This window comes from Syngnathus floridae, chromosome 13 (genome assembly GCF_059516105.1).
Source record: "Syngnathus floridae isolate MCC-2025c chromosome 13, RoL_Sflo_1.0, whole genome shotgun sequence".
Lineage (NCBI taxonomy): Eukaryota > Metazoa > Chordata > Actinopteri > Syngnathiformes > Syngnathidae > Syngnathus > Syngnathus floridae.
In genome coordinates, this window is record NC_142425.1 from 2267436 (window position 1) to 2293396 (window position 25961).

Here is a 25961-nt window from a genome sequence, read left to right on the forward strand (position 1 = left end):
CATTTTTATTAAGAGAAACAGGGTGGGGGTAAGAGTGGACTGGATAGAGAAAGCCCTTGATCTCTAGCCAAAACATAGCAAGTGGTGTTTTACGACTTTGTGTAGGATGGGACAAGCTAGGTTATTTATCACAGGTTGCATTCCAACATAAGCATAAAACTAATCTAGCTAGGTTATTTATTACAGGTTGCATTCCAACATAATCATACGATAAAGATAACCTGGAAAACCCTGACAGGCTCCGTTGCGAATCGCAATAGGAATTTGCTTGGAGTCTTTTTGTTTGACCAACCCTATGTAACGTTGCATCGGGGCTTGATGAATTTTGATCTTTTCATATCGATTTAAATTTTTATAATCCAAAACCTGCTTCATCTCTTCATCTAGACTCTAGATTCTAGAGAATACTCGGCTGTATCGCGAATGGTTGGGGCAGGTCGATTTAGTCTTTCGAGCTGATAAGCGGAGATCAGGAACATTTTCTGCGCCGTTTTCAAACTCATTTTAGTACTTGTTCATAAAACCACTAACGACGCTTCCCAGAACAGGTGCGAATGCGGCTAGTAAAGGCAATATAAAACCACCTTTCTGAACTAACACAGCTCTTTTCTTCTTCAAAGTATTTTTTTTATCAGCCAAAAAGCGGATATTTTTCTTTTGCTTTTTAAGTTTCTTGTAGAGTTTTGATTTTAGGGGCACATGTCCTTTAAGAAGATTTAGAGCAATCTCACACAATGCTTTCACTAAACTAGTAGGACCTCTGAGGAGTAAATGCTTACGTTTGGCCCGTTTGGATGTAAACAAAGACTTGAGTAACGGAGCATTTGTTTTTAAAAGATTCGTCATCGTTTTATTGTTTGGGGATATAAACTACAGGCCACTGGTTATGTAGTACACCTTGTTAGGTTACGGATTTTAGTTATTGATCTGACTCCAAATTGCGATCAACACTTAACATAAATTGCTATTTCCTAATCCACACACTGGCGCACCTAACAATTTTGCGAGTTCGTTCTGTCAAAGAGAAGACCAGTAGATCAATTAGACCAAATTTACCAATTATTTATTCCTGACAAAGCGCACTAATACAGGCCTGGGTCCCGGGTCCCTCACACTAAAACTCATGCGTTTTTGTGACCACCAAAAGACGACACATTCTTCCGGGTTGCCCAGTTTTAAAGAAACACAATATGAATATTAAAGCATGCAAAATATTGTGAGATGATTGGTCGATGGCCATCTCCTCCCCATGTTGGTGTTATCGCTGAGGTCAGGTGGTTGGATTTCCCCTCGAAGCCCGGTCACATAGACGTGCTGTTGTTCTCGTTCCTCACCGACCTTGAGGTGTTCTAGTCCGGTACTCCCTATCCAGGCCTATTCCACAACACTTCGAAGAAAACAAGTTCATGCAGTTTGCCTGCACATTCTTCGGCCCCCACCAATCCACACGAGCACTCCAATACTAGATATTAATATGATTATATGTTTAACACAACCTTAAAAAATATGTTTGCAAACTCCCGAAAGCAGATTTCCCTTTAACCTGTACGTAGTCTATATTGTTCTGGGGACGTTGGTGTCAAATCTATCACTAAATACCCGTGCGGCTCCCTTGTAGCATCCTCAAAACACTCCAGGAAAAACTTCCGGTTGTTGGGAGAAATTTGATTCGCCAAAACATTCACTTCCAATTTATCGCGGGGGTTTTTGAACAAAATCAAATAATACTGTTCAAACTAATAGTACGGCCGAATTTTTATGATGTCTATACTATTGGGTAAATATTCGAACCACTTCTGGATTATCCGAAGCTTGGAAGATGATGTCATCCAGAATCAATAATGCTGCTGCTGTGGCGTGAACAACTTCTCGTCATCAAAAGATTCAGGCAGTCCCTTGATAAAAATGATGTCTTTATTCATGTTTTTGAGCTCATCGTACATTGGTTGATATGAAGTATAAACCCAGACAATATTATCAGGTTTTTTTCTCATAACATGTTCAGGATTTTCCAATAAATTTTTTACAAAGAAAGTCTTGCCACAACCTGAAGGCCCTGCTGCTAAAGATGAAAAAGGAAGTTCTAATCTAGGGTCAAATTCTATCTGGTTAAAAGCCATTTCCACACACACACACACACGCTCGCACGCAGGGAAATAGTGAAATAGTGAAATATCTATAGCCAAACAGTTCAGTGGTGCCTCGTCCCAACAGCCTTCTTTTATCATACACCACACAAAGCCGCTTGGAAAATGACGTGTTTCTGAGATGAAACCCTCGCTTATCGTGAACAATGTTGTGTTGAGGGGCGTATAGCACATCTGAGGTTGCACCTGATGTGTCGATGTACCCTTGAACCAAATTGAGCATGCTATCGAGATTTGACCGCTTTCGTGAGTCTGCGTGAGTCCCTTCACCTTCATGACTGTGTGACCTGTCTCCTGCGTCCTGTAAGCGTATGTTTTTGGCCCTGCTGAGACAAATTCTAAAATGCTGTCATTCGAAAGCTCATCTGTCAAATAACCCAGATAATCCCCTAAAGGGAGAACACTTGTGCCCGGTTTCACCGTGTACACAAGGCTGTCTGTATCGGTGTAAAGGACTCCCCTCTGTAAAATTTCTAAACAGCTGTACATTTTTAGACGTGCATAGGCTGTTGTGAAACACGCTGCAGCCACGTTTGATGTTTTTGACGCGGGTATCTCATTGTTTATGTTGAAACAATACTGTACAATCAAAAGCTTTTCGCTGATTAAGTGGAAGAATTTCACATCGTACAGACCTGAAAACAGAAGTTCAGAAAATTCCTCAGATTTTGTCATAATTTTTGTGTTTGTCATGTTCTCACGCTGTGCGAGTTTCCCCCATAGATTGTTAAAACCGAGTTTTGAAACCTGCCTTTTTCCCTGGTTTACAGCAATTTTGGAAGGGTCTAGTTGGATACCCTGATGAATTGCATTCGCATGTAATCACGGAAAATTGTGTCGCTCGCCCTTGTGTAATGCCATACTTCTGTAATATCTGCAACCGTGTAGCCGAGATCAAGTGCCTTAACAAATTCAGGGGTTGTCCAAACACCTGTTAATGATCTTTGCTCATCATTATGTGTACACGCCGTCTGCTGGTTGTTACGCTCGGCGCATGTATGGCACAGTGTGAAGATGAGTTTACCTTTAGCTGTTTTGAAGGGTAAAACAGGAAAATACAAACCACGGGGTGGGTTGACTGTGGCGCTGATGAAACCGAAATACAACCTGGGGTCTTTAAAATCACCGTGGATAATCGTTGGATGACCGATGGGGTAGGTGCCTGTACTATTGATGAAAGGGTATAATGACGTCACATCGACATACAACACACGCTCGTTAGGTTCTGCCGTGTATCTTAAAATGAATGTGTTTGTTCGACTCCCAAAGAGGGCCTGCCTCGGCTTGAGCGGTGCAGGAAATTTCGCTTTTTTCAGGAATTCCTTCACCTCTATGTTCAACTTTTTCATTTGCAACCATTTGTGCTCCCACATAATTACAAGGTGCACATCCTGTTTAAGCTGTAGTTCCTGAATTTTCTTTTGGGTGTTATCAAACCTCTCCTGAAAGGGGCATTTTGTTGTCGGACATATTTTAGAGAGGTCGTAGCATTCTGCGCAGCCGCGGTGATAACAACCAAAATATTCAGACACAATTTTTACGCCCCCAATTTCAGAATACCCGCCTACCGTGTAGTTATCTATCTTAACCTTGCCCCCGTTCAATGCATGCCTAATGTGAATATTTTGGCTGTGCATGATCCATTGCATGTACTGAATAGAGTCATGCGAAAAAGCTTTTCAGACGCATATAGTTGTCTGAAGGTGTAATGGCTAGTGTTTGAGGGGTTAGAAAATTAGTGCGAAAAACTTTCATGCATGCAGAGGCTATTGTCACAGCTTTGAATGGATCTGTTCCGGTGGCCTCAAAAAACTCACCCCTGAATTTCTCACACCCCTGCATTAACAGGTCAACGTCATTCTCGCAGTAGGCTATTGCCTGTTTAGCAAAATCAAACACATTGCTAGCTTCTTTGCAGTGACGTGCGGTGAGGGTTGGGGTTGGTGAGGCACTGACTCCGAGTCAGATTTACAAACGGACTGTATGACGCTGAGGCACTGACTCACAAGTCAGATTTACAAGCATACATGGTTGTTATCCCATTCTTGATTAAATTTAATAACATTTTAAACACACCACTGTACATTTAAACACACCACTGGAGTATTCTTACCTTTACTTGTAAATGAAGTCCATTCTCCTGTCCTTCTAGACGAAGATCTCGATGACTTTGTTGTTGTTTTTCTTCTTCTTAATTTACTCTCGCATTTACTCGTGTCGTGATTAACGAGACGTGAACAATTAGTTGCAGGCTCACTATTGCCCCATCTTTGTGGCACAGGTACTGGCTGCCTCAAGACACGCGCCTTTTCCCGCTGACTGCAAGCACGCGCCGTTTGCACGCGCTCACTGCAGTGTGTGTGTGAGTGGTGCACACTCTCACACGCACGGCCTGAGAGGCACTACCTGTCACTGCCGCAGCTTCCATGATTCTCGTCTCCCATTGTTATTTGAACAAGAAGTACAGCTATTTTGACTATGAAAATGATCCAAATGTATTGGAAACACACCAAAACTGCATTAAAAGCATAGACCACAGGACAGATATATTATGTTTTATTATATTATTCATTTTTTAACAACTTATGGTGACAGCTGAGGAAACCATGTTGAGCCCTTTACAGCCCCTAGTGGCAAGGTGAGGCACTGCCTCACCTGCCTCCTATGAGTGCACGTCCCTGCTTCTTTGGCATACCATTCATCAAACTTGGCTCGTTGAGGGGGTGACATTCGCTCGATATCGCAGTACGTAGGGTCAGGGTGACACCCCACATAGTTTAGATGCTCTAAAGAGCTTAATTTGTGTGGGAAATAACCCTTTGATTTGTCTTCAAACCCCAGGGCCTTAGGCATCGCACTTCGAGGCATCGTCAGGAATGAGAGCGAGTCTATGAATCGAGATTTTGTGTTTAAATCGACAAAAGACAGAACTTTACTCTCCTGCATCAGAATGTCAAGTTTGAGACCTAATTCAAGCATTCTCCTTCTCAAGATGTATGAATCAAAACCTCTCGCATTATGTGCAACAAATGTAGTTTGTTTAAACCGTGGGTTTCGAAGAAATCTGAGAAATTTGTCAACACAATAATTTTTTGTATGAAGTGCAGTTGCTCACACGATTCGTCGCTCGAAACTCTTTATGTTTGGCAAAGCATTCCTCATTACGGCAAGTTTTGTTACAATCGGGGCAGATAACACGTTTAATCCGCCGTTGTTTACAACACGGATCAAGACAAATGCTACAGTGTCCTTCACACTGGTGCTGTTGCCAATTCTCGTGCCCCTTGTAGCAATGTCTGCAAAAGAACGCGTGACCAACGAATGCCTCTATAGCTTTCATGCCGTAGTAATGACCCTCGAGGTGTAAGACAAATAAAGTGTCGTTGTCTGTTTTGGGATAATGTGTGTCGAAAAAAGTCAAGGGGCGACAGTCCTCTTTTCGGTACATTACAGTTATTTTCCATTTGAGAACTTTCTCAAATTTATGGACATCCCCCAGACTCACAGGTGTTCAACCCCACACTCTCATATAAAAGCCGTGCCTGTCTTGTGGCCTGTTTTGTTGTTAGTGTGTCAATTAGCAGATAGGTTAGTGAGAGAGCAAAGCATAGATTGTTGTCTTTATTACAAGGTATGTGTAAGTGTCGTTTTTTTCAACCTCAAAATTTCTCTGTTGGTACTGTTCACCAACCTATGACGCATTCCACCGCACAATGGAGTGACTATTTGTACAATAAGCTCTAAACTCTCATCAGCCAGAAGCTCTGCATTTGATTGGGCTAAACGCTCAAGCATGTCTGATACACTATCTCTGATAGAGTTTATGTCACTTGTTTGCTGGTAGATGTGAGCTCTATCATTACCACTCACTAACTCAGCTTGAATCACATCACCTGGTTGTGCTCGGCTAACCACCTCTTGCAAAACATCACCTATTTTATCTTCAATCGGGAGGTAAGAGGTTGCAAAATCATTGATGTTGGCTTGCGATGGTATATTTAACTGCCGCCTTACCTCGACATTATTGAAATGCGGTCTATTGACGACAACAGAACCGCCACGCTGATCAGTTATTACAGAACCGCTGTTAGATTGGTGGGGCATGTGTTGAAATGCTGGTGTGCTGTCATCAATAACATCTATTTCGTGATCAATTATAACAGAGCAGTTGTTGGGCTGAAATGCCGGTGGAATGTCATCAATAATAGCCGGCGTTGAATCGACAGGCTTAACGGTCAACGGGTCAACCAGAGGCTGCGTATTTAGATTTTGGATCATGTTTAGCAATTGAACAGGAATATCAGGACTGATACGCCCGCTGCTATCATTAGCTTGGTTGTTTAATTCTGCTATCATGTTTAGCAATTGTGACGGGATCTGTGTAGGACTCTGTCTACCTTTACTCAGACTTTGATTGCGCAGTTCATTTGTGACAACTTGTAAATGGGTAAGAATAGCAGGACTGACGGGGCTTTCTCCCTCCAACAAAGCAGTGTTCACCTTGTTGAGCAAATCTGCTATCTGGCTCGTAGACGCATTGGTTGATAGCAAATCATTGTTAACGCTTGACAAATCTAGCTCAGGTGCATCACTTCTTTGGTTTGTTTCACAAAATGGTTGCAAATCTATTTCGTCGATGTTTGTTAAGAAATCTGACTCTGCTGACATGAGGTTAGGATGGTCCATTATATTTCTTTTTTTTAAGAAAATCACAACAGAAACAACACAGAGTAGTAAAAAAAAACCAGACCTATCTTGATTCAGCCAAAGCTGTCAGAATACGTATTAGCTTAAAACATTCCTGTAACCGACTTTTGTAGATACAATTAGCACTGTAAAACTAAGACAGGATGTCTTCTATTCGTGTGGTGATGACTCTCGCGTGCCGGCTTAGGCCCCCTGGTGGCTGAGTGGCTCGTGCTGTAGAAGGATGACCCCCTCCTCCTTCTCCTTCCTCTTTGAACCCCTCGTCCTGTTTCATGACGCTTAACTGGAAGTAGATATTAAAAAAAACTGTTAAACCGTTATAATACCAAAAATAGCAAGTCGAATGATAACATAGAAGGAGAAAAAAATAGAAGGAATACCTCTAACTTTGTTTGTCGACTCGTGAGGATGGTTCAAGCATTTGTACGCAGATAGAGCCTCCGCTAATTCTGTGTCCGTGGATGCTTCCTGTCGGTCGGCGTGGGACGTAAGTGGATTGGTTTCAATGGTAGCACGTGACTCTGATGCAGTTGGTCTCGCTGGCTCTGATGCGATTGGCTCTGCCGTTTCCGATGCGGCGTCCAGAGACATCCACTAGAGTCTGTGTTTCAAAATCAACTTGTTTCGGCTGCTTGTTTTTCCTAGTGGCCGCGGCCACGAGATCTGTTACATACATAAAATAAATCACCAACTAATAGCATTTATATTAACTACCTTAGATGAACGGTTGACTCACCGTAGTCTGATTGTGTTAGATAAATGCCGCTAAAGTCGTCGTCAAAGGATGCCTGGACATCGGTAAAAACGATGATGTCTACAAACATTACATGAACATTACATCATGTTTTACAAATACCCCCAGTGTATTATTATTATTATTATTATTATTATGCCGACAAAATAGTAACATGACTTACCTTTAACCATCTCGAAACAATTTTTGACGCACTCCGACTCCGCTGATCAGAGCGCTGGCTTGTCTTCTCAAAATGAGCACTGGTCATCCGTCCCAAACTAACTTCAAATTCGGTGGAGAAAAGACCACGCCTATGGGGTCACGTGCCGCTATAACACTTTGCTACCGCTAATGATTTGTGCCGTCGTTTTAATGACTCGACCTCAGCTCAAACTATTGTATGTTAAACTTTCTCCTTCAGATGTTGTTTTCAACAAAGTTACACGCAGACAACTCGGAGCCAATAATGTTGACTCTCCTGACTCAACTAGCGGTGGCCCCGCAAGCTATTGTATGTCAAATTAGATGCCTTTTTCAACAAAGTTACACAGACAACTCGGAGGCCCCACAAGCTATTGTATGTCAAATTAGATGCAGCAACACCTTGACTATCTCCTTCAAATGCCTTTTTTTCAACAAAACTCCCCCCTTGACCCCCCTTTTTTCAACAAAACTCCCCCCTTGACCCCTAGATGCACTGGTTGATAGCAAATCTGGCTCAGGTGTATCACTTCTTTGGTTTGTGTCACAAAAATACAGGCCCATACATGTCTCCATCCAAAAATGGCGCCAGCAAACCAAAATGGCGACAGCCAAAGATGGCGCCGTCTCGACTGACGCTATCTTGGCACCCGCCAGACTGGCTGGCGCACATGCCCGCCCCAATCCATAAAAGGCCATCGATTTTATGACCCCTACCTCATTTACATACAATAGACATCAAGGGTAAGTACATTATTCATTTGTGAGGGAACATTAACGAATTGATGATGTCATACACAAAACTTCACATAAGTCCGTACAAAATGACAAAAGTGGAAGGATGATGAATGGACGAGGTGCGACAGTGTATGTGCAAGAATGGAGGAGAATGTTTACAGGAAGGTCACTTGGAGATAAAACCAGCAGGTGCCAGAGGGAGGGAGCCAAGAACCCGGCCAAAGATGATCGCCAAGGCCGAAAGACGAAAAGGAAAACAACAGCCCCCCCACACATCGAATCGCCCATAATCAGCACCCAACACCACGGAACCAGCTCTCACCGAACCAGCACCCACTCCCATGGAATCAAACTCTCCTGCGAACTTGCCCCACCCCAAAGACTCATCACCCATCAAACTCGGCCCACACCGGCATGTACAACTGAATATAAGCTGACCAAAGAACCTTGAACGTTGCCTTTTCTGAATGGAGACTTTCTGCTCTTGAGCATGGTTGCACGAAAGGCCCAGCGCTGTATTGTACTTTCCTGAAAACAGAGCTTTCTTAACAAGAATTGTGTACAGACAGGAGGTGGAGCGGCTGGTCCACTGGTGCAGCCAAAACCACCTGGACCTGAACCCGCTCAAGACCGTGGAGATGACAGTGGACTTCAGGCGAGGCCCTTCACCACTTTCACCCCTCACTATCCGCAGTAATACTATTCTCTCATCAGACACCTTCAAGTTCCTGGGAACCACAATCTCTCGGGACCTGAAATGGACCGGCCACATAGACTCTGTCCGGAAGAAGGCCCAGCAGAGGCTGTACTTCCTGAGACAGCTCAAGAAGTTCAACCTGCCGCAGGAGCTGCTGAAGACCTTCTACACTGCCATCATCCAGTCTGTCCTCTGCACCTCCATCACTGTCTGGTTTGGATCGGCCTCCAAACAAGACAAGCACAGACTGCAACGGACAATAAGGACTGCAGAAAAGATAATGGGAATCAACCTCCCATCTATCCAAGACTTGTACCTGTCCAGGACCAGGAAACGTGCAAGTAACATCTCAACAGACCCTTCGCACCCAGGTTGCAGCCTGTTTGAACTACTCCCCTCCGGACGCCGTTATAGAGCTCTGTACACTAAAACCAGCAGACACAGAGACAGCTTCTTCCCCCAGGCTGTCGCTCTGATGAACTCACACCACTCTTAGAGTCTCAGAGTCATTACTGTGCAATAACATCCTGCTTTCCACACCTTTTTTGTCTACACTGTTTGTACTATGTGTCCTCTCTGCATCCATTGCAGCCTGGTCATCCTAGAAGAGGGACCCTCCCATCTGTGGTCTTTTCTCAAGGTTTCTCATTTCCCCTAGCTGGAGTTTTGAGTTTTTCCTTGCCCTCTTGGGAGTTTAAGATCAGGGGATGTTTGAGAATATCTTTCGTTCTTCACATGTCCTGAGTGTTGTTGTTAGTCACCTAAATGTTGAACAGAGGCTGTGATTTACCGAAGTCAAATTCCTTGTTTGGCACGCTCAAACATGGCGAATAAAACTCTTGAATCGAATCTTGAATCGAATCGAATCGATTGAACTCAACCAACCTGTGTAAGTCTAAATTTTGTTTGGGTGTCTCAGTCTTCACTTCTTTGGTTTCTTTCAGAGGCCCTATACATGCCCATGCATGTCCCCATCCAAAAATGGCGCCAGCAAACCAAAATGGCGACAGCCAAAGATGGCGCCGTCTCGACTGGCGCTATCTTGGCGCTATCTTGGCGCCCGCCAGACTGGCGCACATGCCCCCAATCCAAAATGGCGCTGATTTATGGCGCCATAAAAGGCCATAAGATTTTATGACCCCTACCTCATTTACATACAATAGAAATCAAGGGTAAGTACATTATTCATTTGTGTGTTTCCCTGACTATGCAAAGTTCTTACTCACCACTTACCATGCATTTTGTTTGTCACATTCTTAGTTTAATTATGCTTCCGACCGTAGTTTTCATTATGAGTCAAAACATGTTCTTGATTTAATATGTGAATATACTTGTCTGCTTATGTACTTTATTCAATGAGGTTTGAGCATATCTGTTTTTGTAGCTAGGCAGGACTTTTTGTATTTCGATCCCATTCCTTCAAACTCTTACTGAAAAACCTCGAGGACTCACCTCTAAGCAGCCTTCCCTACTGTCTTTCAGGAGGGATTTTGTCTATAGTAGACTTAAACGCCAACAAACGCGCAGGAAAACTTTACTTGCTCTGCACACTACTTCTACTGCTTCTAATTCTTCTTCTTGTTTTGTTTCACGGTGGCACACAATTTATGCACTAGTGGGAAGTTACCGAGTTGTTTTTACTCTGAAATTGATTTCCGTCCAAGTGTTTTATTTTTTATTTAAAACGAAGCAATACCAAATTTCTTCATTGTTTATACAACTTACAGCTGATTTAGGGTTTAATATTTCATATTTGATGGATTTAATTTTGTTGTCTATATGAGGTCTATGGAATAACTATACCAGGTTGCAAAAATAACCACACTTCACACGGACCAATGGTTATTTAAAACAAAGCAATACAACTTCTGTACATTATTATACAACTTACAGCTGGTTTAGGGTTTACTATTTCATATTTGATGGATTTAATTTTGTCGTCTAAATTAGGTCTATGGCAGTGGTTCTTAACCTGGGTTCGATCGAACCCTAGGGGTTCTTTGAGTCGGTCTCAGGGGTTCGACAGAGCCCCCACTGAGGAGGTCCGAACAAACCTGTTTTATCGTGTAGCTTCTGATTTGCAAGTATGTAATTTGTTGCGAGTTCATGCATTGTGTTGGTTTTGTTCTTTGAACAAGGTGATGTTCATGCACAGCTCATTTTGTGCATTAGTAAAAAACATCTATGTCTTGAATTTAAAAAAAAAAAAATCACTAACGAGGGGTTCGGTGAAGGCGCATATGAAACTAGTGGGGTTCAGTACCTCCAACAAGGTTAAGAACCACTGGTCTATGGTATAACCTATTATAGACGTCTATATCAGGTTATAGAAATAACCACACTTCACACGTACGGATCAATGGTTGCACAAACAAACACAAAAGCAAAAAACAAAGCAATACAACCTCTGTACATTATTTATACAACTTACAGCTGGTTTAGAGTTTAATATTTCATATTTGATGGATTTAATTTTGTCATCTGTCTATATCAGGTTACAGAAATAACCACACGTACGGCTCAACGGTTGTTTAAAAAAAAGCAATACAACTCCTGTACATTATTTTTCCAACTTACGGCTGGTTTAGAGTTTAATATTTTGAAATATTATTATAGTTGATGGATTTAATTTTGTCGTCTATATTAGGTCTATAGAATGACCTAATATAGACGTCTAAAATAGGTCTACACTTAGACGAGACGTCTAATAGACATCTATGGCTCAGTGGGATGTTCTTCATATTTGCTATAGATAAATACTACAAACATTTTTTTTCAATTTTACAGACGTTTTATTTGTCATGCAGCCTTTGTTTACATTCACGAGTTCACATTGAAAGTTTGTCTGCCTGGCTCCCTTGTCAAAGTCAAAGTCTGCTTTATTGTCAATTTCTTCACATGCCAAGACACAAAAAGATCGAAATTACGTTCCCACTATCCCACGGTGAGAAGATATAGTTCACAATGTACATACAAGTAAACTACACAAGAAAATAAAACAAGAAGGCACAAACAATGAATAAATAAGAGTGATGAATAAATAATAAACAAATAACACAATAAACTAGAAAATGCAATTTCTGGAGAAATTGCGCGTGAAGGCGAAGACTTTGAATCACTTGGGGAATGATGCCGAAGGATGTTGAAATGAGTTGAATTTCTTGAGAAATGTGAAAAATAGAAGTGTAATACGGAATTCTGGAGAATTTGGTTGAATTTCAAATTCGGAATTTTTGGTAAGTGGGAAATTGTGGAATAGGTAGGCAAAAGATGAACAGTTGAAGGTTGGAATGGGTTGAATCGATTTAAAAATGTAGAAATTAGAGTTGAAAAATGAAATTTTTGGAGAATTTGGTTGAATTTCAAATTTGAAATTTTTGGTAAGTGGGAAATTGTGGAATAGGTAGGCAAAAGTTGAAGAGTTGAAAGTTGGAATGGGTTGAATCGGTTGAACAATGTAGAAATTAGAGTAAAAAAACGAAATTTTGGAGAATTTGGTTGAATTTCAAATTTGAAAGTTTGGAATTTGGTAAGTGGGAAGTTGTGTAATAGGTAGAAAAAAGATGAATAGTTGAAAGTTGGAATGGGTTGAATCGGTTTAAAAATGTAGAAATTAGAGTAGAAAAACGACATTTTGGAGAATTTGGTTGAATTTCAAATTTTGAATTTTTGGTAAGTGGGAAGTTCTGGAATAGGTAAGCAAAAGATAGAGTTGAAAGTTGGAATGGGTTGAATCGGTTGAACAATGTAGAAATTAGAGTGGAAAAACAAAATGTTTGAGAATTTGGTTGAATTTCAAATTTGGAATTTTTGGTAAGTGGGAATTTCTGGAATAGGTAGGCAAAAGATGAAGAGTTGAAAGTTGGAATGGGTTGAATCAGTTGAACAATGTGGAAGTTAGAGTAGAAAAACGAAATTTTGCAGAATTTGGTTGAATTTCAAATTTGAAAGTTTGGAATTTTTGGTAAGTGGGAAGTTGTGGAATAGGCAGAAAAAAGATTAACAGTTGAAAGTTGGAATGGGTTGAATCGGTTGAAAAATGTAGAAATTAGAGTAGAAAAACGAAATTTTGGAGAATTTGGTTGAATTTCAAATTTGGAATTTTTGGTAAGTGAGAGGTTGTGGAATAGGTAGGCAAAAGATGACCAGTTGAAAGTTGGAATGGGTAGAATCGGTTGAAAAATGTAGAAATTAGAGTAGAAATACGAAATTTTGAAAAATTTGGTTGAATTTCAAATTTGGAATTGTTGGTAAATGGGAAGTTGTGGAATAGGCAGGCAAAAGATGAACAGTTGAAAGTTGGAATGAGTTGAATCGGTTGAAAAATGTAGAAGTTAGAGTAGAAAAACGAAATTTTGGATTTGGTTGAATTTCAAATTTGGAATTTTTGTAGGTGAGAAGTTGTGGAATAGGCAGGCAAAGATGAACAGTTGAAAGTTGGAATGGGTTGAATCGGTTAAAAAATGTAGAAATTAGAGGTGAAAAACGAAATTTTGTGAAATTTTGTTGAAATTTTAAACGTGAAAATGTGAAATTTTTGAATTTGGCAATTTTGGGAATGTCGAGAATCATTCCGAATGTGGTTTGAATGTGCTGAATGATGTGAATTTAAAAGTGGAATGACGTAAATGTGAAATGTCGAATCTGCCATTAAGAATGAATGGGGAAAAATTTGTCGTAAATTTGCGAATTTTGCAAAATCGGAAAATTTTCATCTCGTGAATATTTGGAATACGTCAAAAGTGGAACGGAGTGAATCGGATGAATTATGTGGAAGAAGAAGCGGGACAAAAAAGTGTGGAAAATAAAATATAATAAGAGAGAATGGTGTAGAATAACATATGTGTGAAGGCCATCGCCTTCACACAATAAGAGGAGCAAAAATGGAGCAAGTGTGCATACAGCAGACAGACATAGCGCAAAAAGTACAGGACGCTACGCAGGAGGAGGAAGAGAGTTCAGGATCCTAACAGCCTGGAGAATGAAGCTTTTGGTGAGTCTGGCGGTGCGGGAGCGCAGGCTCCTGTATCTCGTCCCAGAGGGCAGAAGATCAAACAAAGAGTGAGCGGGGTGACTCACATCACTCACAATCGTGGTCGCCTTGCGGGTGAGATGGGAGGTGTAAATGCCCTTCAGGGAGGGGAGTGAAGCACCAATAATCTTACCAGCCGTGGTCACTATGCGCTGCAGGGCCTTCAAGTTGTATTCAGTGCAGCTACCACCCCAGATAGTGATACAACTGGAGAGGACGCTCTCAATGACGGCCCGGAGGAGCACTTGCTCGCCTGAGTTTCCGCAGGAAGTACAGGCAACGCTGAGCTTTCTTCGCCAGTGACGCGGTATGGCGGACCAGGAGGGGTCCTCACTGATGTGCACACCCAGGAATCTGTGTGGTTGGGGCTCCCGATTTAGGGTTGGTTGATCCAAGACTGAACTCGGGAATGCGCTTTTGTTCCCCGCAATTGGCAGACGACCCGCGGGGCTTGGACAGACTCGTGGACTGGTCGCTAATCTGGTGTTTATCTGGATTGACCGGGAAGCAGCGTCGGAGGAGTCCGTTGGGCTGATGGTTTGAAGAGGGACTTAAAACAATTTTGGGGCTGACGCAATCCAAGTGGAAGGAGGAAGTTGGTTTGAATGTGCCCTGAGCTCCTTGACACGGACGAGCAACCAGGCCATGATGTAGCCATCTTCTCGCCCAAAGCGCGCCCCTGTCGAAAATATTGGCACGTAGAGTATAGCTAACAGGCTAAAAGATCAAAATTCGGTGTATTTTTCTCATTAGGGGTTCCGTCCAAGTTGTTTTGGATGACTTCCTCCCCTTCCTGACATTCATTTGCTTTTCTTGCGCGTCGTTACGTCAACATTCGCGTTTTTGTCACAATTGCACACGTACATTTAGCATCACCATGGAAACTGAACGATCGCATCGCAGCCCAGTTCAGAGCCGAGACCTGGGCGTATACGAAGAAGTTTCATCTCATCCGTTGGTGCAGAACGTCACCGTGGCCGCCATATTCGATGTGGCACTTCTGCCTCATTATAAAACGCAAGTCAAGAAACAGAAATTCCCAAAGCTGCAACAAAATCAATGTTGATCTTTTCATCTGTTAATTATAAATGTTTGATAGATGGAAGCACTTTAGCAATGTGTTTACAGCTACCAATTGTAACACTGAAATGCAGAATTTTGAAATATCCATGGTAAACATCTCATAACCGTGGCTGAAAGAATTAAATCTTCAATGGAGATGCGACATGAGGCTTTTTGAATAAGGAAAACTAATCTTTGCATTTCACTGGTTTTGATTATTGTATGTTTGTTTGTTTTATCCTCACTGTGAATGATGGCAATCGCTAGAGAAACTTTAGATTCATGTTTAGTCCAAAGCCTGAAGTTTGACTGTTTACAAAATTGGAGGTGTTAATGAATCCTAATTGTTGTTGTTCAACATCTAAGTTCAAAATGATGGCTTTTTTTTTTTTTTTTGGTCCAAATCTACATGGCAGTGACGTTAACATACGATTCTGCACTCATAGTACGAATGTCGTTCAGACCGTGAATCAGAGTGCTCTGCCCACTGCTCAGCAAAGCGGCCAATGAGAATCAACTGATGAATTGATGCGACTGCATTACAGACATGATTGTCTCCAAAATAGAGAACCTTTCAAAAGAAGCCACTGGACTCATCCTTCATTGCGCAACCTTGGAAACTCCTGAGGTGGTTCTCCTCATTTGTAAGGTGAGCGCCTCGCTCCAGAAGAACCAGCGACGTCTTGCGTCTGCTGGCCATTCCTTTGCGCTGCGCATCCGTCAATGCCTCAAACTGTGCCGACGGTTCATAACTGGCGCCAGCTCGCCGCTGTCGGAAGCTACTGCCGCAGGCGGCGGGATCTCCTTGCTGCAGGCCGTTCAGGTCGTATGTGTCACACAGGTTGGGCCTGGCCCACTCCCAGGGACTTGGTGGCGTTTGAGCCAAAGGATGGTGAGAGGTGTGGGCGTTCACGGTGACGACGGCTTCACGTTGCTTCTCACCAGCCGGCCGGCAATGCAGGCAGGGGGCGGCTGAAGAGCTGCAACAAGCAGTGGCGCTTTCTGAGCATTTTTCCAGCGAGGACAGGGACGCCAGAAGCCCCTGCTGCTTGGACATGGCCACCACCTGAAGCAGTCGCGGGTGGTTGGCCGCCACGCCACCCAAACATTCCATGCCAGCCTTCTCTCGAATAGCCAACCACTTGGCGCGGGTTAAGCAGCTCTTGGGTGAAATCGGAGGCGCTACTGCTTGCTGGATCTGCGGCGCTCTCGGTGTGGCCACAGGTTTGGCGGCGCAACCCGGAGGAGTGGGGTTGCGGTCGGATGAGGCGTTGCCGGAGGACACGGCAAGGATGGGAGAACATCTGTTGTCTCTCCCCGAGTCGGAGCCGTCGGAGCCGAGTTCGTTGTCATCCCGCACGCTCTGAGCTCGCATCTCCGCAGATCTCTTCTTCCATTCTGACAAGAGACGCTGTGACAAAACCGTGTCCATGGGGACATGGACAGTCTTTGGACGTTGCTGGAGCGGTTGCACAGGTTGAGCCGGACCAAGAGTTCCGTCACTGACACCGATGCTGGTTCGGGGCAAAGTGTTGCTGAAAGTCAGCATGGTCTCCTTGGCCATGGGACTCCGCGGAGCCCTGAGCTCAACATCCGCACTGGCCCTCTTGAGGCTTGTCATGGACGCAACCTCCCTCTGAAGGGGTCCCGGGCTGGCCGCTATCTCATCGTTGCTCTCAGAGGCTGAGGCGGGGCCCTTGTTGTAGACTGACTCGTGCCCTCGCTCGGTCAGAGCTCGCAAAGGGTCCTCCAGACTGGGCGGAGGGGGCAGGGCCAGAGGCGTGTCAGAGGACCTAAAGTTGGCCACGGCGTGACAAGCCTGCGTGAAAATCAACAGCTTCAAGAGTGCTGCTAGCAAAGGCCAGCGAAGGCCAGCGAAGGCCGGCAAAGGCCAGCGAAAGCCAGCAAAGGCCAGCAGGCGGTATCCTAGCAACAACAATCCAAGGTGGCGCACGCGGCGAGAAAAGCTCACCAGGTAGGCGGCGATGAAAGCTCCGACCAGGAAGCCCACGTAGATGTCGGCAGGGTGGCTGCGGTGCTGCGTGATCTGGGTCAGGCCGCTCAGCGCGGCGGCTATGGCGAACGCAAACACCAAGACGGGTTTCAGCAGCTTGGTGCACTCCGAGATGGTGGAGTTGAAGTACATCTGAAGGGCGGGACACAGAGGGCGCGTATCCACTGAGCCTCTTCTCGCTTGCCTCAAACCATCTGCGTTTGCTTTTCCACAATCTGCTCGATCTGGTGCGTTCTTGTAGTTTGCCTCTGTGCTTTCCCCGTTAGCTCGCCGGGTCGTTAGTCAGCACCCGCCCATTCTCTAAGGTGGACCAATTGGCTCTCCCCATCACCTGTCGCCGCATCAATCTGCTTTTTTTGATCGGAGGTGCTTCAACTATTTCTTTTTGATAAGGGGATGATGACATTGCGCTGTCTGGTAGCGCCGAGCGTGACCTCTGTTGGACTTCTTGGAAATAAATCCCATTTTGTTGCAGGGCTAACGAACGGGATCAGGCGAGCAAACGGGAGTGACGCAGAGAGAATTCAGACAAAGCTTTGTGCAAGCGCACAAGGTGATTTGGGCTTGAGTGACGTTCACCTGGGGTCCAACTTACAGAAACGTACACAGCGGCGAATGCAGACAGAGTGGCATGCTGCGATGGGAAGCTTTTCCTGCCCGGGCAGAAAAGAGCAGAGACCAATCAGTGAGGAAGGCTCGAGCTGGAAAGCAAGCTGAGGGAGCTGCGACGGGGGGCACACCTGGCGGCGGCGATGGCATGTCGGTCGTGTCCGGAGCAGATGTCCTTGGTGATGTAGGCGTTGATTTCGCAGGAGACATGGCTGTAGTTTGGCTTGCAGACGGTGAGGAAAAAGGGAGCGTGGCAACCCGTCGACAGCTGGATGATGTCAGTGACCAGCGCCGTCGCGCACAGCCCAAACACGTGCACGCCTGACATGGCCCACCAGACCAGGAGGGAGAGAAGGAGAGCAGGTTCATCAACTGGATGGTGGCCTGCGATCCGACCCCACCAGAAGGGAGAGAAGGAGAGCAGGTCCATCAACCGGATGGAGGCTTGCATAGCGCCCTGAGCAAAATTGGCTCTGTGGGGCTCTTTGTGCTAAAACGAGTGATGCTTGGCCACTCACTGAATTTCTTCTAATGAGAAAGCGCCATTAACCCTCCATTAAGGGCACCGAGATGCCAAGAAGCAGACTGCATATTCATTTCCTCTGAGGGCATGCCAATGCATTGGATCCGCGTGGCTGATCGGATCTGCGTGGCTGTCCCGCTGCCTAACATTCCTGCTTCAAACTTGCCACAGCAAACCCGCAAAACAGCACGAAAAAAAAGCAAAAAAACCTTGTCGTCATTGTTTCTTCACCCTAGTCTAGAAAAGGCCATTATTTGCGAGGAGTCACGGAGACCTGAGCGGGTGCGCGTCGCCGCCTGTTTTAAGCCTCAGTCTGAGCAGAATATGACGACCAACTTCCTGCTGTGCAGCTGTGGCGGAGCTCGTACCCACAAAGCGGACGGTCCTCCTCAGGAAAGAGTTGAAGTTGCAGCCTCCCGCGGCGATGCTGCCTTCTGCTTGCTGGGCTGTGGTACGGGACTGCAGATAGAGGAAGGCCTCCACAAGCATGATCTGCCGCCGCACGCAAGCACATGCGTGTCAGGAGAGGGGGCCGCGGTCCCTCGTTTGCTCGGAGGCGGCAGGTACCGAGGCGGCTGGGCCGGCGAAGGCCAGGCTGAGCAGCATGAGCAGCGGAATTATTTCGTCGCCACCGTCCACGTATGGTTTGCTGAGATCGCGGTCGTGACAGCGGAAGCCGAGTCTCGGAGGCCGCAGCATGTCCGTCAACTCCAGGAAGTAGAGCGACACCATTGAGGAGGCCACGATGGGAAGCTACACGACAACCCAAGTTACAGTATCTCACAAAACTGAGTACACCCCTCTCATTTCTGCAATGTTTTAATTATATCTTGTCATGGGACAACACTGAAGAAATGACACTTTGATCCAATGTTAAGTAGTCACTGTAGAGCTTGGATAGCAAAGTAAATTTATTGTTACTTCAAAGTAACTCAAATACAACAATGAATGTGTAAAATGCTGGCAACAAAAGTGAGTACACCCCGACTGAGAATGTCAAAATTTGACCCAAACGTCAATATTTTGTGTGGCCATCATTACTTTCCAGCACCGCCATAACCCTTTTAGGCATGGAGTTCACCAGAGCTTCACAGGTCGCCTCTGGAATCCTCTTCCACTCTTCCATGATGACATCATGGAGCTGGTGGATGTTGGAGACCTTGCGCTCCTCCACCTTCCATTTGAGGATGCCCCACAGATATTTAGGTCTGGGGACATGCTTGGCCAGTCCATCACCTTCCCCCTCAGCTTCTTTAGGAAGGCAGTAGTCATCTTGGAGGTGTGTTTGGGGTCGTTATCGTGTTGGAATACTGCTCCGTGGCCCAGTTTATGGAGGGAGGGGATCATGTTCTGCTTCAGTATTCCACAGTACATGTTGGCATTCATTGTTCCCTCAATGAACTGTAGCTCCCCAGTGCCAGCAGCACTCATACAGCCCCAGACCATTGACACTCCCACCACCATGCTTGACTGTAGGCAAGACACACTTGTCTTTGTACTCTTCACCTGGTTGCCGCCACACACGCTGGACAGCATCTGAACCAAATATGTTTATCTTGGTCTCATCAGACCACAGGACATGGTTCCAGTAACCCATATCCTTAGTCTGCTTGTCTTCAGCAAACCTTTTGCGAACTTCCTTGTCCATCTTTTTTAGAAGAGGCTTTTTCCTGGGACGACAGCCATGCAGACCAATTGAATGCAGTGTGCGGCGTGTGGTCTGAGCACTGATAGACTGACAACCCCCCCCATCAACCTCTACAGCAATGCTGGCAGTTTTACGCCTGTTTTCCAGAGCTAACCTCTGAATATGACGCAGAGCGCGCACCATGGCAAGGCCTGTTTTGAATGGAATTTGTCCCCTTAAACCGCTGTATGGTCTTAGCCACCGTCCTACAGCTCAGTTTCAGGGTGTTGGCAATCTTCTTATAGCCTAGGCCATCTTTATGTAGAGCAATAATTCTTTTTTTTAGTTCCTCAGAGAGTTCTTTGCCATGAGGTGCCATGTTGAACTTCCTATGACCAGTATGAGAGTGAAAATACCTAATTTAATACACCTAATCCCCAATCACACCTAACACCTCATTACACTAACTAGTCGCATTACACAGGGAGGAAAAATGCCTAATTGGTCCCAATTTTGGCTTAATTTTGAGATTTTCAATTGGAGTGTACTCACTTTTGTTGCCAGCATTTTACACTGTTGGAATAATTTTAAGTGAAGCTTTGGCCTGCCAGACCTGGAGGCCTCGACTTTGCGAGTTTATCTTTCCTTTTATCTAGGTTCTTCCTTTTTAGTGATAGGGATGTCTTTTGATCCCTGTCAGCCATTTGTATCCTTCCTGTCCTTATGTTGTCTGTGTGTTTTCGTTCCCGTAAGAGGCCTTCACTAACAATGAGCAGGGCTTATTTGCATAGGTGACATGTTCTTTGTTTGATTCACATGAACTTCATTCCTTTTCATTTAGATATAGGTTTGGTTCATAGATTGTAGTTTATCAGACCTGTTTTTCTTTGTTAAAGGTTACATACAGTTAGTAGTAGTTGCATAAAAGTTATCCCATATTTACTCAATGTTTGTTTAAGGAACTGCATACCGGTTACCTCACGTTTGCTTAATGTGTGTTGAAGTGTTTAGGACAAGTTACTTATTATTATTATGTGTTAATTTACCAAGTAGATAAAGTTAGCAAAGGTCTAGTTGCATTTGTTCCACAGCAAAGCGGCAATCAACGTGCTTCAAGGTATTTGATCACAGTCGACGACGAGTCAGCCAACTGTGAGGGAAGACGGCTGGGGACGGCCTCTGCGGGGGGTCACGAGCCAACAACGAAGTGCTAATTCACACCACACTACATTCTTTTGCTAATCAGCGTTGCTACAGACACAATCCCCCCTCCCTTTAGTGTAGCAACGCCTCTGTAACCAGGGCAACCATAACATTAAAAAGAGGGGCACGTGGAGTAAGGACTCAGAACTGATGGAGGTTGTAACTGAGATTGCTTTCTCTATCGTTCTCCTCGCGAGTAAACCTGTTCTGGTTGTCTTCTCCTCTTCATTCCAGCGAGTGATTTAATGTCTAATCGTATTTAGACCCAACATACACATTCATGGTTGTATTTTGAGTTACTTTGAAGTAACAATAAATTCACTTTGCTATCCAAGTTCTACAGTGACTATTTAACATTGTATCAAAGCGTCATTTCTTCAGTGTTTTCCCATGACAAGATATGGTTAAACATTACAGACACAAGAGGGGTGTACACACTTTTGTGAGATACTGTAACTGCATGCATGCATGCGTGTGTGCGATTACCTCGACAAAGTAGAAACATGGCAAGAGGGTGAGACTGGCCTTGTACCATTTCTTTTTTATCTTGTCGGGTGGCGAACTCATCATCATCCTGGAACACACAATACAAACACGACGTCACAAGCCGAGTGCACGGCAAACTGAAACAACGAAATACAGGGAGTCGCTGATGGTGTCGGGGTGCACTTGCCTGTCTTGTGTGCCGACACCGTGAGTTTGATTCCCGCATATATATATATATTTTTTTACTATTATTATTTTTTTGGTATGGCGCCGATGTGAGTGGCAGCCTCCCAGCAGTGTTCTCACTTTTTCTCTTTATTTCCTTCTTTTCTCCTTTTTCTTTCTGCCTTTTTGTCCATTCAGCGATGCTGATGCCTTCTACTGCACCTCTGTATCGCTTTGGATCGGATATGTTTTTTTTCCCCCTGGGACCGGGATAGCTGCGCACATCGGTCGAGACCGGCGTAACTCTACGACGGCTTCCTGCTTATCCGGCCGGTCCTGACGGGGTCCCAAGCCTTGGCCTCGCAGCCGCGACCCCTGTGGGGAGTCCGCTCCCTCGTGCTCGTCGGAACCAACGACCTTCGCCGTGCTAGCCCCGTGGTGACCATCTGCACGTGCCCCGACTGGGTGCCCAGGTCGCTGCTCACACGTTTGCCTGCTTTGTGATGTCTTCACCGATTCAAGACAACGGTCCAATGGGCGCTGTTGAACTGGACTGCCCTTACACCTGTCTATGGACCCAGTGGAGGCTATTTTGTGTGTTTTGGGGTGTTCTCTGATATTGAGGGGTGCTGGTTGGTCGCTGTTACTTTTTTTCCTTTATCTTTTTGCTTTGCTTTCCTTTGCTTTGATGGCTTTTAGCTTTCGCACTTTCTAGCGCCGTTGTGTGCCAACCTTATGAGAGCCTATTGAGTTGCTCTCATGCCATCTGTGTGTCTTTTGTATACCCACTCTGTGGTATGGATACTGCTGGGGCCTGAATTTCCCCACCCCCGGGATCAATAAATGTTCAATCAATCAAATCAATCAATCATATGAACGTGTGTGTGCGTGTGTCCAAAAAAAAGAAACGTGATACACGCAGTAATGGAGGGCGCCAGGGTGCCACCCAGTAGCAGTTTTTGGCACAAGCAACGTGGGCGGCCCAGGGCCGCATTTTTTAAGTCACGTGGGGGGCGACAAGAGCGTCCCCCCCACCCTAAAACAAATAATTTCACTGTGTTTATCACTGTGTGGAGAATTGGCAATTTAGCGCCCCATTCAGCTGCAGGCCGGTTGGACGAGCCTGAGGCAAGTGGAGAGTTTCCGGATTAATGTAACAAATCAGTGAGCGATTGGCAGCATTATGGTATTCGAAATCGGGCATAATAGTACTTGAATTGTGGCTGCTGAACTGCAAAATGTGGCTAAATCGATCGCCCTTAAATCTCTTTCAGTGCTCAGTGCTGTCAGAAATGGGTATTTAAATATAGATTTGTCACAGGCATCAATTCTAAGGCTGCCAATGTTATGACTATATCGTATATAGGCGTCAACTTTAATTTGTTTTAGCTCCTACATTCCCTGAAAGCGCTGTTTCTCAGGGGGTGGTTCCAAGCCGTCACTCGTGGTTCCACGCCCCGCTCAGCTAGTACCATGCCCCCATGCCAGATTTGGGTCAAAAGTATGCAACTTGCAGAGATTTGAACCTGGAAAAAAAAGAGGCGAAACTGAAAAAACGAGTTGTGGGGGGGGGGGGGTGGAACCGCCCTGTTTATTTTTTTTTCCCAAGTACACAACTTTTGACCCCAATCTACCGCCATAGATCCTCGTGTTTTTTGTGAACTCACAAATACGGCGAGAATTCAGCTTGATCACAAGCTTACTGACAGCATGGCACCCCTTTTGAAATCCTAAATTGTGACAGCATGGCCTAAAACATTTTAAATCAATTACTTTTTGAATATAGGACTTAAAAGAGACCAGAAAACACAAAATATTCACATATAAAAACAAGGGGTCTTTATTACATGCTATATTAGGGGGCAAATGTAGCAACTGTGTTGGCAACACCGATGCGTCGGCGCATGTGCCGAGCTGCAAACCTGGGCAAATTACGGCCCGCGGGCCACATCCGGCCCTTTGTGCGTCCCTGTCCGGCCCGCATGAGGCCAATCGTAATTTAAAAATAATAAATAAAAATAGTGTCGTGGGTACAATACAACTGTTTTGCTTTTATTTTGAAAGGCGTCGCACTTCCGTGTAGCGTACGTGTATGTGAGCTGTGCGTGAAGGTGAACAGTGCGAAGTAATGCTGCCCGAGAAACGTGTGCTGACCCTCAGAAAAGAAAAGTTGACAAGGAGCGCCGTGTTTTCAACAAGACATGGACTGCCAAGTATTTCTGTACAGAAATGAAAGGTAAAGCCATGTGCCTGATTTGTGGTACACAGGTCGCTGTGTTTAAAGAATATAATTTGAGACGCCACTACATGACCAAGCATGAGAAAAAATACATCTGTCTGATAAACAGCGCGCATCAGAGGCTAATGCATTGCTAGCAAAACTGCAAGCCCAACAAGGACTTTTTATCAAACTTCACACCCAGAGATGGAGCGGCTTTGTCATTTGAGAAAAAGTTAAAGAAGTTAAGAATAAATTGTACTGATTAATAATTGTTTTTTTATTTGCCCTTTACACCACAATTTCACATAGCTTAATATAAATATAAACAGAATAATTGTATTCTTCTAATTACCAGTACCAACTATTTAAAATAAATAATTTAGTGCATTTTACAATGGAAGAAAATTGAGCAGGTTTAAGTTATCGTAGGTGTGGCCCTCTGACACAACTCAGGTTTTTCATGTGGCCCCTTGTAAAAATTAATTGCCCACCCCTGTCATAGAGCGAAGCCCTGTGTCCGAGCGCGTATCGCTTTAAGGAAGTCACGTGACAAAAACAGCAGAAATATCGCCTGTCAAGGAAGCGCGCCAAACCTCTGTTAAAGGAAGCGCATTGTCAACGGGAGGGATCTGCCAAAACAATATCTATCTTTTGCGATTCAACGTGGAAGTTATCAAGAATTATGGAGCAGCCCCAAGTCAGACACTGGGACAATCAAAAGGCCCATTACACTGCGCTCGAGCCTCATCCATGTGAGCGGATGTTTTCAACGGCTGGAGAAATTGTGTCCAAAAAGCACAACAGGCTAAATGCCAAAACATTGGAAAAACTTATTGTTTTAAATAAAAATGTTTACAAAACAAATCCCAGCGCACAAGCGTCCTCTTTCACAAAACGTTCACTTAGATTTTCATGTTATGATACATGTTCACATTATTGATTCACTGTAACGAAAAAGGAAAATATATTTTAAATTTAAATATGTGAAAGAATACAATATAAATCATACTTAAATTAATTAATGTATATACTAGGTCATCAAATCAGTGTCAGTTGAGTCTGTCAACTAGGTTGCCTGTAGTATTCTTAAGGTCAAGCAGGTGTCAGCACGCAGTGACACAGTATCATTACAGTTTGGCAATGTGTCGAAACGCTTCACGACGACTCATCAACCAATCACTAGTGTTCACCGTTGATATGGAAAAGACCCAAATGTGATATGAACACACCACGTAGACAGTATTGTATCGCAAATCAGAACACTGGACGAGCTGTCGCTGGTACGCACACGCTTAGATTACATACACCCATCCACGTGCGTCATGTCATCACAGCAGCTGCACTCAGATGGGGCGTGGCCTACCGAAAAACAGTTTTGCTTGAATTCACTTGCTTGAATTCACCCGTATGTAATTAAAAACGCAGTACGTTGCTCTCGTGCGCGCCGAGTGCAGTGAGAAAGAAAGATGCGGCGCAAATAGCGTCACGCGTCTCACCTGATCAGATGCTCCACTGTCACCTTGAACACAGGAAGACAAAGAAGGGAAACGCCTGCACGACCGTCTTGTCCGCAGAGCTCGTGAAGAGGAAGATGCACGCGCCCGCGCTCTGCAGTGTCACATGGGCGCGTGCGCCTGTTACCCAGTTAAATGTCGCGACGCTATTGGCGAAAATAGAACGCCCAACGCCACTCATTTGATACAAAATGTGCCAAACTCGACGTCGCAACGATTACAGGGACGAGATTTCACATGATCAAATAATCTCGTGACGTCAGCAAGTGGAAAAAAAAC

At 44.6% G+C, this 25961-nt stretch overlaps 2 protein-coding genes across 4 annotated transcripts in view; one reads left to right on the plus strand and one right to left on the minus strand.

Annotated features, from left to right (window-relative positions):
• misp (mitotic spindle positioning) overlaps nt 1–22816 on the plus strand; it is a 58760-nt gene extending 35944 nt beyond the window's left edge. The window contains exon 4 of one of the 2 annotated variants that reach the window (XM_088393203.1): nt 9095–10327. In XM_088393203.1, coding sequence (XP_088249329.1) covers nt 9095–9226 — 132 coding nt within the window. In that variant the 3' untranslated portion in view covers nt 9227–10327. Of the gene's footprint in view, nt 1–9094; nt 10328–22145 lie in introns of those variants that run through there. The other variant, XM_088393208.1, reaches the window with a different exon arrangement.
• LOC148388021 (phospholipid phosphatase-related protein type 3-like) lies at nt 13587–25797 on the minus strand. 2 transcript variants are annotated; one of them, XM_088393211.1, is made up of 8 exons: nt 25665–25797; nt 21783–21870; nt 19034–19219; nt 18835–18958; nt 18075–18264; nt 17930–17987; nt 17293–17466; nt 13587–17139 (listed from the first exon to the last, which is right to left on the minus strand). In XM_088393211.1, exons 2-8 carry the CDS (start codon nt 21867–21869, stop codon nt 15895–15897), a joined length of 2064 nt encoding a protein of 687 aa, XP_088249337.1. In that variant the 5' UTR covers nt 21870; nt 25665–25797; the 3' UTR covers nt 13587–15894. The 2 variants fall into 2 exon arrangements, with proteins under 2 accessions (XP_088249337.1, XP_088249338.1); XM_088393212.1 differs by having other exon boundaries at nt 13587–17466; nt 18075–18327.
• Between the last annotated feature and the right edge of the window lie 164 nt (nt 25798–25961).

Bases quoted from the DNA above. Each gene is read 5' to 3' on its own strand.
- LOC148388021 (XM_088393212.1), bottom strand. From the start codon at position 21,869: ATGATGATGAGTTCGCCACCCGACAAGATAAAAAAGAAATGGTACAAG. The intron at 18,959-19,033 runs GTACCTGCCGCC...GTGCGGCGGCAG, and splicing joins TCGCCGGCCCAGCCGCCTCG to ATCATGCTTGTGGAGGCCTT. The intron at 18,328-18,834 runs GTACGAGCTCCG...GTCGGATCGCAG, and splicing joins GAGGACCGTCCGCTTTGTGG to GCCACCATCCAGTTGATGAA.